We start from the raw sequence: 16,500 nt of genomic DNA, 5'->3' as shown, positions 1-16,500 counted from the left end.
TGGCCCCTCGAGCCCGCTCCACCATTCAATGAGTTCATGGCTGACCTTTTGTGGACTCAGCTCCACTTTCCGGCCCGAACACCATAACCCTTAATCCCTTTATTCTTCAAAAAACTATCTATCTTTACCTTAAAAACATTTAATGAAGGAGCATCAACTGCTTCACTGGGTAAGGAATTCCATAGATTCACAACCCTTTGGGTGAAGAAGTTCCTCCTAAACTTAGTCCTAAATCTACTTCCCCTTATTTTGAGGCTATGCCCCCTAGTTCTGCTTTCACCCGCCAGTGGAAACAACCTGCCCGCATCTATCCTATCTATTCCCTTCATAATTTTACATGTTTCTATAAGATCCCCCTGCATCCTTCTAAATCCCAACGAGTACAGTCCCAGTCTACTGAACCTCTCCTCATCATCCAACCACTTCAGCTCTGGGATTAACCTACTGAATCTCCTCTGCACACCCTCCAGCGCCAGTACGTCCTTTCTCAAGTAAGGAGACCAAAACTGAACACAATACTCCGGGTGTGGCCTCACTAACACCTTATACAATTGCAACATAACCTCCCTAGTCTTAAACTCCATCCCTCTAGCAATGAAGGACAAAATTCCATTTGCCTTCTTAATCACCTGTAAACCAACTTTCTGTGACTCATGCACTAGCACACCCAGGTCTCTCTGCACAGCGGCATGCTTTAATATTTTATTGTTTAAATAATAATCCCGTTTGCTGTTATTCCTACCAAAATGGATAACCTCACATTTGTCAACATTGTACTCCATCTGCCAGACCCTAGCCCATTCACTTAACCTATCCAAATCCCTCTGCAGACTTCCAGTATCCTCTGCACTTTTCGCTTTACCACTTATCTTAGTGTCATCTGCAAACTTGGACACATTGCCGTTGGTCCCCAACTCCAAATCATCTATGTAAATTGTGAACAGTTGTGGGCCCAACACGGATCCCTGAGGGACACCACTAGCTACTGATTGCCAACCAGAGAAACACCCATTAATCCCAACTCTTTGCTTTCTATTAATTAACCAATCATCTATCCATGCTACTACTTTACCCTTAATGCCATGCATCTTTATCTTATGCAGCAACCTTTTGTGTGGCACCTTGTCAAAGGCTTTCTGGAAATCCAGATATACCACATCCATTGGCTCCCCGTTATCTACTGCACTGGTAATGTCCTCAAAAAATTCCACTAAATCCTTGAGTTGTGGGGCTGAAACCCACGCAGACACGGGGAGAATATGCAGACTCCACACAGACAGTGACCCGGGCTGGGATCGAACCCGGATCCTCAGTGCCGTAGGCAGCAGTACTAACCACTGTGCCACCGTGCTGCCTTGCAATGTTCATAGCTGTAACCGCACCACTCAGAAGCTTATGGCTGAGACACCACTACTGTCTGTTTATTCCCCATTCAGTTGTAAACCTGAATCCCGTAAATCTGTGGAGCTGCTAACAGCAGGGCTGGGTTTGTCCAAACTTGATTCAGTTCCAAATGCAACACCAGAGATGGTCACTTGTCGAGCAGGATCATATTGCCGTTCACATGGCTCAGTTGGGCAAGGCTAAGATATACTGTTGAGGAGGTGCAAGAAAATACTCCCTGTTGAGGGGAGGGGTCTTTTTAAAAATATATTTTTATTAAGGATTTTTCATTCTCAGCACAATAATACAGCACAGTGGTTAGCACTGTGGTTTCACAGCGCAAGGGACCCAGGTTTGATTCCCGGCTTGGGTCACTGTCTGTGCGGTGTCTGTACGTTCTCCCCGTGTCTGTGTGGGTTTCCTCCGGGTGCTCCGGTTTCCTCTCATCAGACCTGAAAGACGTGCTTGTTAGGTAAATTGGACATTGTGAATTCTCTCTGTGTACCTGAACAGGCACTGTAGTGTGGCGGCTAGGGGCTTTTCACAGTAACTTCATTGCAGTGTCTATATAAGCCTACTTGTGACACTGATAAAGATTATTATTATATGAAACAGTTAAGACAAGTTGGAATGCACGAAGAACACGATAAACAATGAAGAACCTACTCTAACTTAACCCCCCACATTAAACCAAAGCCCTTAACAACTGATAGTGACTAACTCTTTAAAAAAAGAAAATGAATAGCTTCTATCTGAGGTGGGACCCTTCTACCAACCCCCCTAATGGTGTACTTAACCTTCTATAAATGCAAGAATGACATGCCGTCACCTAACCAAGAGTAGGACACTTCCACCAAAGCAGAACCTGCCTCCGGGCTATTAACGAGGCGAAGGTGAGAACATCCACCTTCATCCCATTGTAGTACTGGCCACTCCTATACCTGAAAATGGCCTGACATGGTGCTGAAGGAAGTGACCCAGAAGCTCACTAACTTGGGACAAGACCAGAACATCTGTGTGTTGTTTTTTGTTAGAAAATATTTTATTGAGGCATTTATAATTTTAGCAATTTTAAACATCAAATTTCAACAAGAACAAAAACATAACAATATAACCAACAAATCCCAGGACAACATGGCTTACATAGACAGTGCCACCTTCCCCAAAACCCCTCCATTAGTTCTGCCCTTACTCATCCCCTGCATGCCTCCCCTTCTCCCCCCCACAATTTCCCATTTGCATGTTGTTAGCAGGCCCATGAGAGCAATGACATCCTGTCCGCCATCCCAGAGAAAAGAACACTTTTCCATGCCTTCATCAAATGAGCCCTGTGCACTACCTTTAATTGGATCGGACTAAGCCAAGCGCATGGAGTTGAGGCCATACTCATGCGTGCGGAACTTAGCTATAAGTTTCTGTTCGGCGATTCTGCGTTGTCGCGCGACCTGAAGGCCACCTTGGAGAATGCTTACCCGGAGATCAGAGGCTGAATGCCCTTGACTGCTGAAGTGTTCACCCAGTGGCGATTGTCGGGTGATGTCCGTTCATCCATGGTCGCAGCGTCATCATGGTTTCGCCAATGTACCAAGCTTCGGGACATTCTTTCCTGCAGCGTATGAGGTTGCCGACCGACAGAGTACCATTCGTCGTCCAGTATTTCCCCGGAGCAGAGAAACTACGACATCTTCATCATTGCCTTCAACACTTCATCAATGAAGACGAACATCTTGCCAAGGTCATCCCCACATCCCCACTGCTTGCCTTCAAACAATCCTGCAACCTCAAACAAACCATTGTTTGCAGCAAATTACCCAGCCTTCAGAACAGCGACCACAACCCTGCCATGGCAATCTCTGCAAGACGTGCCAGATCATCGATATGGGTACCACCATTACACGTGAGAACACCACCCAGCATGTCTCATCTCCGAAAGTCCTCCTTCATTTGTTCAACTAACCGGTCAAATTTAATTTATGTAACTGCTTCCAACTCCGTGCCACCTGAATACCAAGTAACGAAAACTCCCTCCCACCACTTTAAAGGTCAGCCCTCCCAGTCTCCTCTCCTGCCCCCTCACCTGGATCACAAAAACCTCACTTTTACCCATATTCAATTTGTATCCCGGGAACCGGCCAAATTCCCCTAAGATCCGCATAATCTCCCCCATCTCCCCTCATGGGTCAGAAATGTACAGGAGTAGGTCGTCTGCATATAATTAAACGCTGTGTTCCATTTCTCTTCCCCCCCCACCCCCTTCCAGTCCTTTGCAGCTCTCTGCGCCATCACCGGCTCTATAGCCAAGGCAAACAACAGTGGGGAGAGGGAATATCCTTGCCTTGTCCCCGGGGGCAGTCTAAAGTAATCTGAACTCATCCCCTTCGTCCACACACTCGCCACCAGTGTCTGGTACAGCAACCGATCCCAGTCAATAAAGCCCTGTCCAAACCCAAACCGTCCCAGAACCTCCCACAAATAATTCCATTCCACCCGGTCGAAGGCCTTTTCTGCATCCATAGCGATAACTACCTCCACCTCCCTCCCCTCGGAGAGCATCATGATCACACTTAGGAGCTTTCTAACGTTGGCCATTAGCTGCCTGCCTTTAACAAACCCCGTCTGGTCTTCCCCTATCACCCCGGGACACAGTTCTCTATCCTTGAGGCTAAAATCTTGGCCAGCAATTCCCTAGCCTCATTAAATGCCCTCACCAGCAGCGGGCCCAGCATCCCAGAAAACTTCTTGTAAAATTCCATTGGATAGCCATCCGGTTCCGGGGCCTTACACGAATGCATGGCCTCCAATCCCTCTACTACTTCTACAATCCCGATTGGGGCTCCCAACCCTTCTCCACCAACCCTTCTCCACCAACCCTTCTCCACCTTCGGAAACTTCACCCCTCCAAAACATGCCCATCCCCTCCACCCCAGCTGGGGGTTCCGACTCATACAGCTGACTGTAAAACACCTTTCACCCACCCGATTCACCCCTGCTGGGTCCAAGACCGTGTCTCTTCCCCCCCCCCCCCTTTCTGTCCTTCATTCTTCCTATCTCCCTGGCCGCCTCCCTCTTCCTGAGCTGGTGTGCTAACATCCTACTGGCCTTCTCCCCATACTTGTATACCACCTTCCTCAACTGTCCCACCGCCTTTCCTGTGGATAGCAGATCAAACTCCATCTGCAGCTTCTGCCGCTCCTTCAACGATGCCACCTCCGGGGCTTCAGAATACCTTCTGCCCACCTGGAGTATCCCCCCCCCCATCTGTTCCATAAATTCCTTTTAGCTCCTTCGCCGCGGTTGGCACCCTCCCTGTCCTTGAACTCGAGCGATCCAACCTCGTATCAATGACCGTATTGAAGTCCCCCGTCTGCATGATCAGCTTATGTGAGGCCAGGTCCGGAATGTTCCGTAACATCTGCCTCATAAACTCCGCGTCGTCCCAGTTTGGTGCGTAAATATTGACTAATATTTTAGCTTGTTAATTAGTTAATTGCATTAGGCCAGTTTTCAGAAGCTAGAGTCACAGTATAAATAGGAGCTAGTTACAGTGCAGACTTTGTTTGCACTGGAGTGCTGAGCTTGTGGCATTTGAGTGCTACAGTGAGAGTTTGGTGACTGAGGGAGTGCTGAGCTTGTGGCATTTGAGTGCTACAGTGAGAGTTTGGTGACTGAGGGAGTGCTGAGCATGTGGCATTTGAGTGCTACAGTGAGAGTTTGGTGACTGAGGGAGTTAGGTGAGGAGGGAGTAAGGTGCTCCTTACATTTCATTTCCTATATTTATCAAAGAGCGTGAAGGGAGCCAGGAGTTTAGAGTACAGCTGACTGGAAGTAGAGTCGGAGGGCGGAGGTCCAGTTGGTCCAAGGGGCAGCTAATTCTGTAAAGTAAGAGGGGATGGAGGCTAGGGTAGTTGCATGCTCCTCCTGTAGGATGTGGGTGGTGAGGGATACCACTGGTGTCCCCGCTGACTATACCTGCGGGAAGTGCACCCAACTCCAGCTCCTCAGAGACCATGTTAAGGTACTGGAGCTGGAGCTGGATGAACTTCGGATCATCCGGGAGGCAGAGGGGGTCATAGAGAAGAGTTACAGGGAGGTAGCCACACCAAAGGTACTGGACAAGAGTAGCTGGGTTACAGTCAGGGGAAAGAAAACTAACAGGCAGACAGTGCAGGGATCCCTCGAGGCCGTTCCCCTTCAAAACAAGTATACCGTTTTGGATGCTGTTGGGGGGGATGACCTACCGGGGGAAGGCCCCAGCGGCCAGGTCTCTGGCACTGAGTCTGGCTCTGGGGATCAGAAGGGAAGGGGGGAGCATAGAAAAGCAATAGTAATAGGAGATTCAATGGTTAGGGGAATAGATAGGAGATTCTGTGGTCGCGAGCGAGACTCCCGAAAGGTATGTTGCCTCCCGGGTGCCAGGGATGTCTCTGATCGTGTCTTCAGGATCCTGAAGGGGGAGGGTGAGCAGCCAGAAGTCGTGGTGCACATTGGTACCAACGATGTAGGTAGGAAAAAGGGTGTGGAGGTAATAAACAAGTTTAGGGAGTTAGGCTGGAAGTTAAAGGCCAGGACAGACAGAGTTGTCATCTCTGGTTTGTTGCCGGTGCCACGTGATAGCGAGGCTAGGAATAGGGAGAGAGTGCAGTTGAACACGTGGCTGCAGGAATGGTGTAGGAGGGAGGGCTTCAGGTATTTGGATAATTGGAGCGCATTCTGGGGAAGGTGGGACCTGTACAAGCAGGACGGGTTGCATCTGAACCAGAGGGGCACCAATATCCTGGGGGGGAGGTTTTCTAGTACTCTTCGGGAGGGTTTAAACTAATTTGGCAGGGGAATGGGAACCGGATCTGTAGTCCAGCAACTAAGGTAGACGATAGTCAGGACGCCAAAGCACGTAGTGATGAAGTGGGGAAGGTAACAATGACAAAGGAGAGTACTTGCAGGCAAGGAGATGGGTTGAAGTGTGTATACTTTAATGCAAGAAGCATCAGGAATAAGGTGGGTGAACTTAAGGCATGGATCTGTACTTGGGACTACGATGTGGTGGCCATCACGGAAACTTGGATAGAAGAGGGGCAGAAATGGTTGTTGGAGGTCCCTGGTTATAGATGTTTCAACAAGATTAGGGAGGATGGTAAAAGAGGTGGGGGGGGGGGGGGGTGGCATTGTTAATTAGAGATAGTATAACAGCTGCAGAAAGGCAGTTCGAGGTGGATCTGCCTACTGAGGTAATATGGGTTGAAGTTAGAAATAGGAAAGGAGCAGTCACCTTGTTGGGAGTTTTCTATAGGCCCCCCAATAGCAGCAGAGATGTGGAGGAACAGATTGGGAAACAGATTTTGGAAAGGTGCAGAAGTCACAGGGTAGTAGTCATGGGCGACTTCAACTTCCCAAACATTGAGTGGAAACTCTTTAGATCAAATAGTTTGGATGGGGTAGTGTTTGTGCAGTGTGTCCAGGAAGCTTTTCTAACACAGTATGTAGATTGTCCGACCAGAGGGGAGGCCATATTGGATTTAGTACTTGGTAATGAACCAGGGCAGGTGATAGATTTGTTAGTGGGGGAACATTTTGGAGGTAGTGACCACAATTCTGTGACTTTCACTTTAGTAATGGAGAGGGATAGGTGCGAGCAACAGGCCAAGGTTTATAATTGGGGGAAGGGTAAATACAATGCTGTCAGACAAGAATTGAAGTGCAGAAGTTGGGAACATAGGCTGTCAGGGAAGGACACAAGTGAAATGTGGAACTTGTTCAAGGAACAGGTACTGCGAGTCTTTGATATGTATGTCCCTGTCAGGCAGGGAAGAGATGGTCGAGTGAGGGAACCATGGTTGACAAGAGAGGTTGAATGTCTTGTTAAGAGGAAGAAGGAGACTTATGTAAGGCTGAAGAAACAAGGTTCAGACAGGGCGCTGGAGGGATACAAGATAGCCAGGAGGGAACTGAAGAAAGGGATTAGGAGAGCTAAGAGAGGGCATGAAAAATCTTTGGCGGGTAGGATCAAGGAAAACCCCAAGGCCTTTTACACATATGTGAGAAATATGAGAATGACTAGAGCGAGGGTAGGTCCGATTAAGGACAGTAGCGGGAGATTGTGTATTGAGTCTGAAGAGATAGGAGAGGTCTTGAACAAGTATTTTTCTTCAGTATTTACAAACGAGAGGGGCCATATTGTTGGAGAGGACAGCGTGAAGCAGACTGATAAGCTTGAGGAGATACTTGTCAGGAAGGAAGATGTGTTGCGCGTTTTGAAAAACTTGAGGATATACAAGTCCCCCGGGCCTGACGGGATATATCCAAGGATTCTATGGGAAGCAAGAAATGAAATTGCAGAGCCGTTGGCAATGATCTTTTCGTCCTCGCTGTCAACAGGGGTGGAACCAGAGGATTGGAGAGTGGCGAATGTCGTGCCCCTGTTCAAAAAAGGGAATGGGGATAACCCTGGGAATTACAGGCCAGTTAGTCTTACTTCGGTGGTAGGCAAAGTAATGGAAAGGGTACTGAGGGATAGGATTTCTGAGCATCTGGAAAGGCATTGCTTGATTAGGGATAGTCAGCACGGATTTGTGAGGGGTAGGTCTTGCCTTACAAGTCTTATTGAATTCTTTGAGGAGGTGACCAAGCATGTGGATGAAGGTAAAGCAGTGGATGTAGTGTACATGGATTTTAGTAAGGCATTTGATAAGGTTCCCCATGGTAGGCTTATGCAGAAAGTAAGGAGGCATGGGATAGTGGGAAATTTGGCCAGTTGGATAACAAACTGGCTAACCGATAGAAGACAGAGAGTGGTGGTGGATGGTAAATATTCAGCCTGGAGCCCAGTTATCAGTGGCGTACCGCAGGGATCAGTTCTGGGTCCTCTGCTGTTTGTGATTTTCATTAACGACTTGGATGAGGGAGTTGAAGGGTGGGTCAGTAAATTTGCAGATGATACGAAGATTGGTGGAGTTGTGGATAGTGAGGAGGGCTGTTGTCGGCTTCAAAAAGACATAGATAGAATGCAGAGCTGGGCTGAGAAGTGGCAGATGGAGTTTAACCCTGACAAGTGTGAGGTTGTCCATTTTGGAAGGACAAATCTGAATGCGGAATACAGGGTTAATGGTAGGGTTCTTGGCAATGTGGAGGAGCAGAGATATCTTGGGGTCTATGTTCATAGTTCTTTGAAAGTTGCCACTCGAGTGGATAGAGCTGTGAAGAAGGCCTATGGTGTGCTAGCGTTCATTAGCAGAGGGATTGAATTTAAGAGCCGTGAGGTGATGATGCAGCGGTACAAAACCTTGGTAAGGCCACATTTGGAGTACTGTGTGCAGTTCTGGTCACCTCATTTTAGGAAGGATGTGGAAGCTTTGGAAAAGGTGCAAAGGAGATTTACCAGGATGTTGCCTGGAATGGAGAGTAGGTCATACGAGGAAAGGTTGAGGGTGCTAGGCCTTTTCTCATTAGAACGGAGAAGGATGAGGGGCGACTTGATAGAGGTTTATAAGATGATCAGGGGAATAGATAGAGTAGACAGTCAGAGACTTTTTCCCCGGGTGGAACACACCATTACAAGGGGACATAAATTTAAGATAAATGGTGGAAGATATAGAGGGGATGTCAGAGGTAGGTTCTTTACCCAGAGAGTAGTGGGGGCATGGAATGCACTGTCTGTGGTAGTAGTTGAGTCGGAAAAGTTAGGGACCTTCAAGCGGCTATTGGATAGGTACTTGGATTAGGGTAGAATAATGGAGTGTAGGTTAACTTCTTAAGGGCAGCACGGTAGCATTGTGGATAGCACAATTGCTTCACAGCTCCAGGGTCCCAAGTTCGATTTCGACTTGGGTCACTGTCTGTGTGGAGTCTGCACATCCTCCCCGTGACTGCGTGGGTTTCCTCCGGGTGCTCCGGTTTCCTCCCACAGTCCAAAGATGTGCAGGTTGGGTGGATTGGCCATGAAAAATTGTCCAAAATTCTATGATTAACCTAGGACAAAAGTTCGGCGCAACATCGTGGGCCGAAGGGCCTGTTCTGTGCTGTATTTCTCTATAATACCACCGGCATCCCCTGCAGCTTCCCACTCACCATGATATACCTAGCCCCTGGGTCCACCACTATATTCCCTACCTCAAATGACACCCACTTATTGATCAAGATCGCAACCCCCCTAGGATACAGTCTAGCCCCGAATTAACTATCTTCCTGACCCATCGCTTCCTCAGTCTAGTCTGATCCACTACCCTCAGGTGTGTCTCTTGTACAATTGCCACGTCCGCCTTCAACCTCCTCAAAGAGCGAATACGCGAGCCATCTTGACCTCTCACGTTCCATGTGATTAGCCTGGTCTAGGGGTATCATCAACCCCCCCCCCCCCCCCCTCCCCCTGATGATCAACCATTAGTCTTCTTAGACCAGCCTCCAGCTCGCCTCCTGTGCCTCCTCAGGCCTGCCTGGCCCCCCACCGGCCTCGATCTCCAATTTGTCCCCCCACGCCAGTCCCTCCCCCGTCAGCAGAACAATTCCCCGCACTAGAAAGAACAATCCCAACCCCCCCAAATCAAACTAGCCACCTGCTCTCTTCCCCCCCCCCCCCCCCCCCCCCCCTGCGCTTCTGTGAGCCAGCCCGCCCAGCTAGCCTGGTAGTCCCTGGCCATGACGCCAACCATCCTACCCCCTATTATTGTTCTCCCTCCCTCCCGCTCATGCATACATATGCAAAACATAATAATGCCCAACAAACACAAAGGAGAAAACTCCACCTACCATCCCCCCACAAGAACAAAGTTTTTTTAAAAAAAACTTTAAATTTAGAGTAGTAGCCAATTTTCCAATTAAGGGGCAATTTAGCGTGGCCAGTCAACCTACTCTGCACATCTTTGGGTTGTGGGGTGAAACCCACACAAACATGGGGAGAATGTGCAAACTCCATACGGGCCGGGATCGCACCTGGGACCTCGGCGCCGTGAGGCAGCTATGCTAACCACTGCGCCACCATGCTGCCTCACAAGAACAAAGTTAACCCACATACAAAACTGAGCAACGGCCCAAACATTGGTACTACATTAACAGCCCATACAGAAAATTTTAGCAGCATAGGCACAGAATTACTCGCCCCCAAGTTCAATATCCTCCATCGCCTGCCAGTCCCCTGTCATTAACAAAGTTCATCGCCTCATCCGGCGATTCGAAATAAAGTTCTTGGCCCTCGTAAGTGACCCACAAACGAGATGGGTACAACATGCCGAACTTCAGCTCCTTCTTGAAGAGGGCCTATTTAACTTTGTTGAAGCTTGCCCTTCTTTTGGCCAGTTCCGCACCCACGTCCTGGTAAATGCGTAGCTCGTTACCTTGCCATTTACAGCTCCTCGTCTGCCTGGCCCACCTCAAGTTCTGGTCCTTGGCAGCACGGTGGCGCAGTGGGTTAGCCCTGCAGCCTCACGACGCCGAGGTCCCAGGTTCGATCTCGGCTCTGGGTCACTGTCTGTGTGGAGTTTGCACATTCTCCCTGTGTTTGCGTGGGTTTCGCCCCCACAACCCAAAGATGTGCAGGCTAGGTGGATTGGCCACGCTAAATTGCCCCTTAATTGGAAAAAAATGAATTGGCTACTCTAAATTTATATTAAAAAAAAGTTCTGTTCCTTATCAAGGAACCGGTGCATTCGTACCACCATCGCGCTCGTTGGCTCATTCATCTGCAGCTTCCTCGCAAGCGCTCTGTGCGCCCTGTACACTTCCAACGGTCGAGCAAACACACCTTCGCCCAGCAGCTTCTCGAACATACGCACCACGTATGCCCCTGTGCCCGATCCCTCGATGCCCTCCAGGAGGCCAATTCTGCCTGCGTGACCTGTTCTCCAGATCCTCCACCTTCTCCTGCAGCCTTTTCTGGTGGTCCATCTCCATTGCCATTGCGGTTAGCTGGACCTTGTGCTCAGCCACCATCTCTTCCACTTCTGGATCGCTTGTCCCTGGGGTGTCCAATCTTTGCTCCACCCGGTCAATCCCCATCTTAATCGGGTCCAGGTACTCCTGTCTTTGCTTGGCGAAGCTCTCGTGAAGGAACTTCACCAGCTGCTCCGTTGGCCACTGGGCCGGCAATCCCAGTTCCTGAGCCTCCACCATGTTTTCCTGTGCTGCAGACTCCACTCTCTACTTTGCCCAACAATCTCTTCTTTGCAGACCACTTCTGGTCCACAAATCCGGTGGGGGATTCCTCTTCTCTACCTTACCAGTCTCCAGTTTTACCGATCAAATCCCCCATAAATCGGGGAAAAAGGTCCCAAATGTCCACCGCGAGTGGGAGTTACCAAATAAGTGATCTCTCACTCCATGGCCACTACCGGAAGTCGTTAATATACAAAGTTAACAGTTGGGGTCCGAGCATAGATCCCTGCAGCACCCCGCTAGTTACTGCCTGCCAATCAGAAAAAACCCCATTTATTCCAACTTTTTGCTTCCTGTCTGCTAACCAGCTTTCTATCCAACTCAAGACACTACCCGTAACCCCATGTGCTTTATCGTTACATATTAATCTGCTATGTGAAACCTTGTTAAAAGCCTTCTGCAAGTCTAAATAAACCACATCTACCGGTTCTCCCTGGTCAACTGTACTAGTTACATCTTCAAAGAATTCTAATAGATTTGTCAAGCATGGTTTTCCTTTTGTAAATCCATGCTGACTTTGTCTGTTTACACCACTGCTTTCTAAGACTTATACCAAGAAATGGAGCCAAAGCTCCCAAGCACCTTCATTATCTCATCCATAGTGGATATGGGTCCATAATATGTAGAAGTAGATCATCTGTGTAGAAGGACATCCCTAAGCTTCACCCCTCCCCGATTTGCCCCCCTCCACTCGCTGGAAGACCTCAGCGCTATGACTAGCAGTTCTATTGCTAAAGCAAATAGGGGCGGAGACCACAGACAACCCTGCCTCATACCCCTATTCAGCGGAAAGTAGCCCAAGTTCACCGCATTGGTACGAACATTAGCAGTGAGGGCCCTATACAGTAAAAACCAAGGATATAAACTTTTTTGCCCAAATCCAAACCTCCCAAGAATCTCAGACATGTCCCCACACCACCCTATACAATGTGTTCTCCGCATCCAGGGAAGCAATATCCTTTGGTTCTGTCACTGAAGAGGGGGAGTAAATGACAGTTAAAAGCCGACATATATTGGCCGACCTTTGACAAAGCCTGCCTGGAGATTGTTCGCAGATCATCTCTGAGAGGCATGACTCCAACCGCGGTGCCAGCACTTTTGTGAGTAACGTAGCACGCATTTAAAAGCAAAATATGTCAATACGACCCACATTCCATAGGGTCCTTGTCCTTCTTCAGAATCAGGGACATTACCCCGGGACAAGGAGTCATTAAACATATCTAAAATTAGAGGGATCAATTGTTCCGCAAACTTCTTATAGAATTCAATGGGAAGCATCAGGGCCAGGCGCTTTACCTGACTGCAACAACCCAATGCATTTTCTAATTTCCTCTGGGTAAAATTGGGATTCCAACTCTTCCCACATCTCCACCACTGGGATGGATATCCCATCCAAAAAATCCACCATGGCTGAACTCTCCCCTGGGTTTTTGATCTATAAAGATCCCAATAAAATATTTCAAAAGCTGCATTGACCTTAAGCAGGCAGAAACCAGGCTGCCACTCGAGTCCCTTATCTTCACAATCTCCCGGGAAGCTGCCTGTCACCTTAGCTGATGAGCTAAAAGTCGACTGGCCTTCTCCTTGTGTTCATAAAATATCGCGTTGAACGTTCAGCTGGCCTACCACCTTGCCCCTTGATAGCAATTCAAATTGTGTGTGCAATGTTTTCTTGCCTGCCAGCGACCCCGGGGTTGGGTCAATCGAGTACTGATGGTCCGCCTCAAATACAGAGTCCACTAACCTCTACCGCTCCACCCTCGCAGTCTTTGTCGGAAATGATCTATTCCCCCCCCCCCCCCCCCCCCCCCCCCCCCCCCCCCCCCCCCCCCACCCCCATCTCCTCCTCCTCCACTGATAACCACATTGAGGGCATCCACAATGTAAAAGGCGAGATAAACTCACTGTTATTAAATTTAATACACTCCCCAATGGCGGTAGACATGCAATCACAGAATCGTTTGTCTGCAAACAATGCCGTAGCCAATCTCCATGGTGCACATTGGAATAGACCAGACTCAAGTACCAAATCCACATTAAACCTAACCCCAAACAGAATATTATTATTTTTTTTTCTTTTTATAAATTTAGAGTACCCAATTCTTTCTTTTTCCAATTAAGGGGCAATTTAGCATGGCCAATCCACCTACCCTGCACTTCTTTGGGTTGTGGGGGTGAGACCCAAACACACATGGGGAGAATGTGCAAACTCCACGCGGACAGTGACCCAGGGCCAGGATTGAACCCAGGACCTCAGCGTCATGTGGCAGCAGTGCTAACCACCGTACCACCACCCTAAATTCATTATCTAAAACAGAACTAATATAAAGAGCTGCAGTCAACCCCTCAGCACTGCTCCTGTTAGATAACGCTTCATCCGGCCGGGCAGCTCCTGCCCAGAGTGAAGAAAAATGTTTACAGAAAAAGGACACAAGTATAAAAACCCTTTAAAACATAGTACTCCAACAGGGAGAGATATATTTTTACAACAGTTATAGCAAATAGAACAAAACCTCCCATAGAATTACACCCCCCTACCCAAGTCCATAGATTTCATAGAATTTACAGTGCAGAAGAAGGCCATTCGGCCCATCGAGTCTGCACCGGCTCCTGGAAAGAGCACCCTACCCAAGGTTAACACCTGCACCCTGTCCCCATAACCCCAAAACCCAGTAACCCCACCCAACACTAAGGGCAATTTATCATGGCCAATCTACCTAACTTGCACATCTTTGGACTGTGGGAGGAAACCGGAGCACCCAGAGGAAACCCACGCACACACAGGGAGGATGTGCAGACTCCGCACAGACAGTGACCCAAGCCGGAATCGAACCTGGGACCCTGGAGCTGTGAAGCAATTGTGCTATCCACAATGCTACCGTCCAACTTCTGAAACATTCAACCCACACAAATACAAAGAAATGGCAACAAGAAAAAGGAACCCCAACAACTCCCCATATCCACATGCCCAACCCAAACATCCAAAAAGTCTCAAAAACCACAATTAATCCATACTCAGACCATGCATTTTTACAAAAGAATTTCCTCCAGTGCATCAATAAAATAGCCTTTCCCCTCAAACGTCGCTCTTAACTGCACCAGGTTCTCCATCCTAAATCAGACTCCAGTTTTCTACTGGGCAGCATGGACCTTGTTGAATGCCACCCGATTATTTGCCAGCTCCGCTTCCACATCCTGGTAAAACTGGATGGCGTGGCCTTCACGTGCAATCAAGAAGCTCTTTTGCCCATCTCAGGACCCGCTATTTTTCCTGAAAGCTGTGAAATGTCACAACTGCTCACGGCGGTACGTTCGGATGGGGCTAAGTGTCTGGTGGGTGTGATGCAGCTCAGGAGGGGACGCAAGTCCACCCTCCCCCACCATCTTTCCAAACATCTTCACAAAATACTCTGCAGGACTTGGATCTTCCATCTCCTCTGGCAAACCCACAACATAGATATATTGTCTCCTGGAATGATTCTCTAAATCATTCACATTGGCTTCAGCGCTTTATTCGCTTCAGCCAGCAGAGACATCTCTGCTTCCAGAGAAACAATCTGGTCGCTATGTCTCGAAGGGGCCACCTCCATGCCTTGTATTGCAGCGCCACGCGCCTTTACTGTCGTGTTGGTGTTCTCGAACGGCAACTGAATAGGAGCCAGGGCCTTTTCCGTCCCCTGATACTACCCGCCTTTGCTTCTCAATTCTGCTGCCAGTAAGCATCTCAACCATTAGTGGAGTGGCAGGAGTCACAGAAGCTGCCTCAGCCATTTTCTCCACCGATGAGCTTCGAGAAGCCGCTGATTCAGTCAATGAATTATCGCTATCCGATTTCTTCCCCTTGGTCTTCCTGGGAATATCCCCTATCCCTGGGCTTACTCCCTATCCCTTATTCCCTGAAACAAGTGGTCTGTTTTAAAAATTTACAGTACCCAATTCTTTTTTTCCAATTAAGGGGGCAATTTAGCGTGGTCAATTAACCTACCCGGCACATCTTTTTGGGTTGTGGAGGTGAGACCCACGCAGACATGGGGAGAATGTGCAAACTCCACATGGACAGTGTCCTGGGGCCGGTTCAAACCCAGGTCCTCGGCGCCATGAGGCAGCAGCGCTAACCACTGTGCCACCGCGATACCCCTTAACAAGTGGGTTTTTGAACAGAAATACTCCCAGAAGCTGGGTGAAAAGGGCTAAAACAAAAAAAAGTACCCAAACGGAAGCCAACTCATGCACGTCTTCTCCCTACATACCGCCACCAGAAGTCACAGAGGAGAGGTGGCAGGGGTCTTTGACCACTTGAGCACTCATGATATTTTGTTGATTGAAGGGGGAGACTCATTCTTTTAAAACTCTGCTGTGGGATACAAAGTTCTGATGAACATTTTTCTCCCATTACATTGTCGGCAGGATCTGTGACCTGGAGGGTTGGACAGGACAATTACCTGAGCGCCACCCTGTTGCCTTCGAAGAATATGTTAACGTAGGACAGGAGGAAGCTTATGCGGGGCATCAACACTGGCATAGGCCTATGGGCCAAATGGCCTGTTTCAGTGCTGTATGATCTGTGTACTGTAATATTTCCCATTTAATTTATATTCCCCACCACCTCTGCTCCTGTTTATTCTCCATTCATTTTATATTCCCTTTTCAGTTTATATTTCCCTGAGCTAACAATACTGCATGAAGTGAGATTTGTCCCTTGCTTAGCCACTTTGCTGTCCTTTCAGGTGTGTGTTTGGATTTCTGGTTCCGAGTATTTGAAATCCACTTTCCCTTTAATTTGAAAAAATTCTCGTGATCTTTGGAGGCATTAGGTCCAATGGAATAAAATGCTTTAACACCTTTTTGATGACTCAGGATCTGATTCAGAAGATTGTGTACCTTATGTGGAATGACTGGAACAGCAATGTCCGCGAGGCAGCAACACACTCACTGGGAGTCTTAGGACTGGGAAAGGAAACCCATGATGAGCTCAGG

The 16,500-nt window shown here is 48.4% G+C and overlaps 1 protein-coding gene across 2 annotated transcripts in view; it reads left to right on the top strand.

The window, feature by feature from the left end:
• heatr4 (HEAT repeat containing 4) overlaps positions 1 to 16,500 on the top strand; it is a 188,386-nt gene that overhangs the window by 114,574 nt on the left and 57,312 nt on the right. For both annotated transcript variants that reach the window (XM_038782580.1, XM_038782586.1), the window contains one exon: positions 16,381 to 16,499. In XM_038782580.1, the coding sequence (XP_038638508.1) occupies positions 16,381 to 16,499 (119 nt within the window). The remainder of the gene's footprint in view (positions 1 to 16,380; position 16,500) is intronic.

The sequence above is a fragment of the Scyliorhinus canicula genome, chromosome 2 (assembly GCF_902713615.1).
Source record: "Scyliorhinus canicula chromosome 2, sScyCan1.1, whole genome shotgun sequence".
NCBI classification, from domain to species: domain Eukaryota; kingdom Metazoa; phylum Chordata; class Chondrichthyes; order Carcharhiniformes; family Scyliorhinidae; genus Scyliorhinus; species Scyliorhinus canicula.
This window is presented reverse-complemented; position numbering and strand designations above follow the sequence as displayed.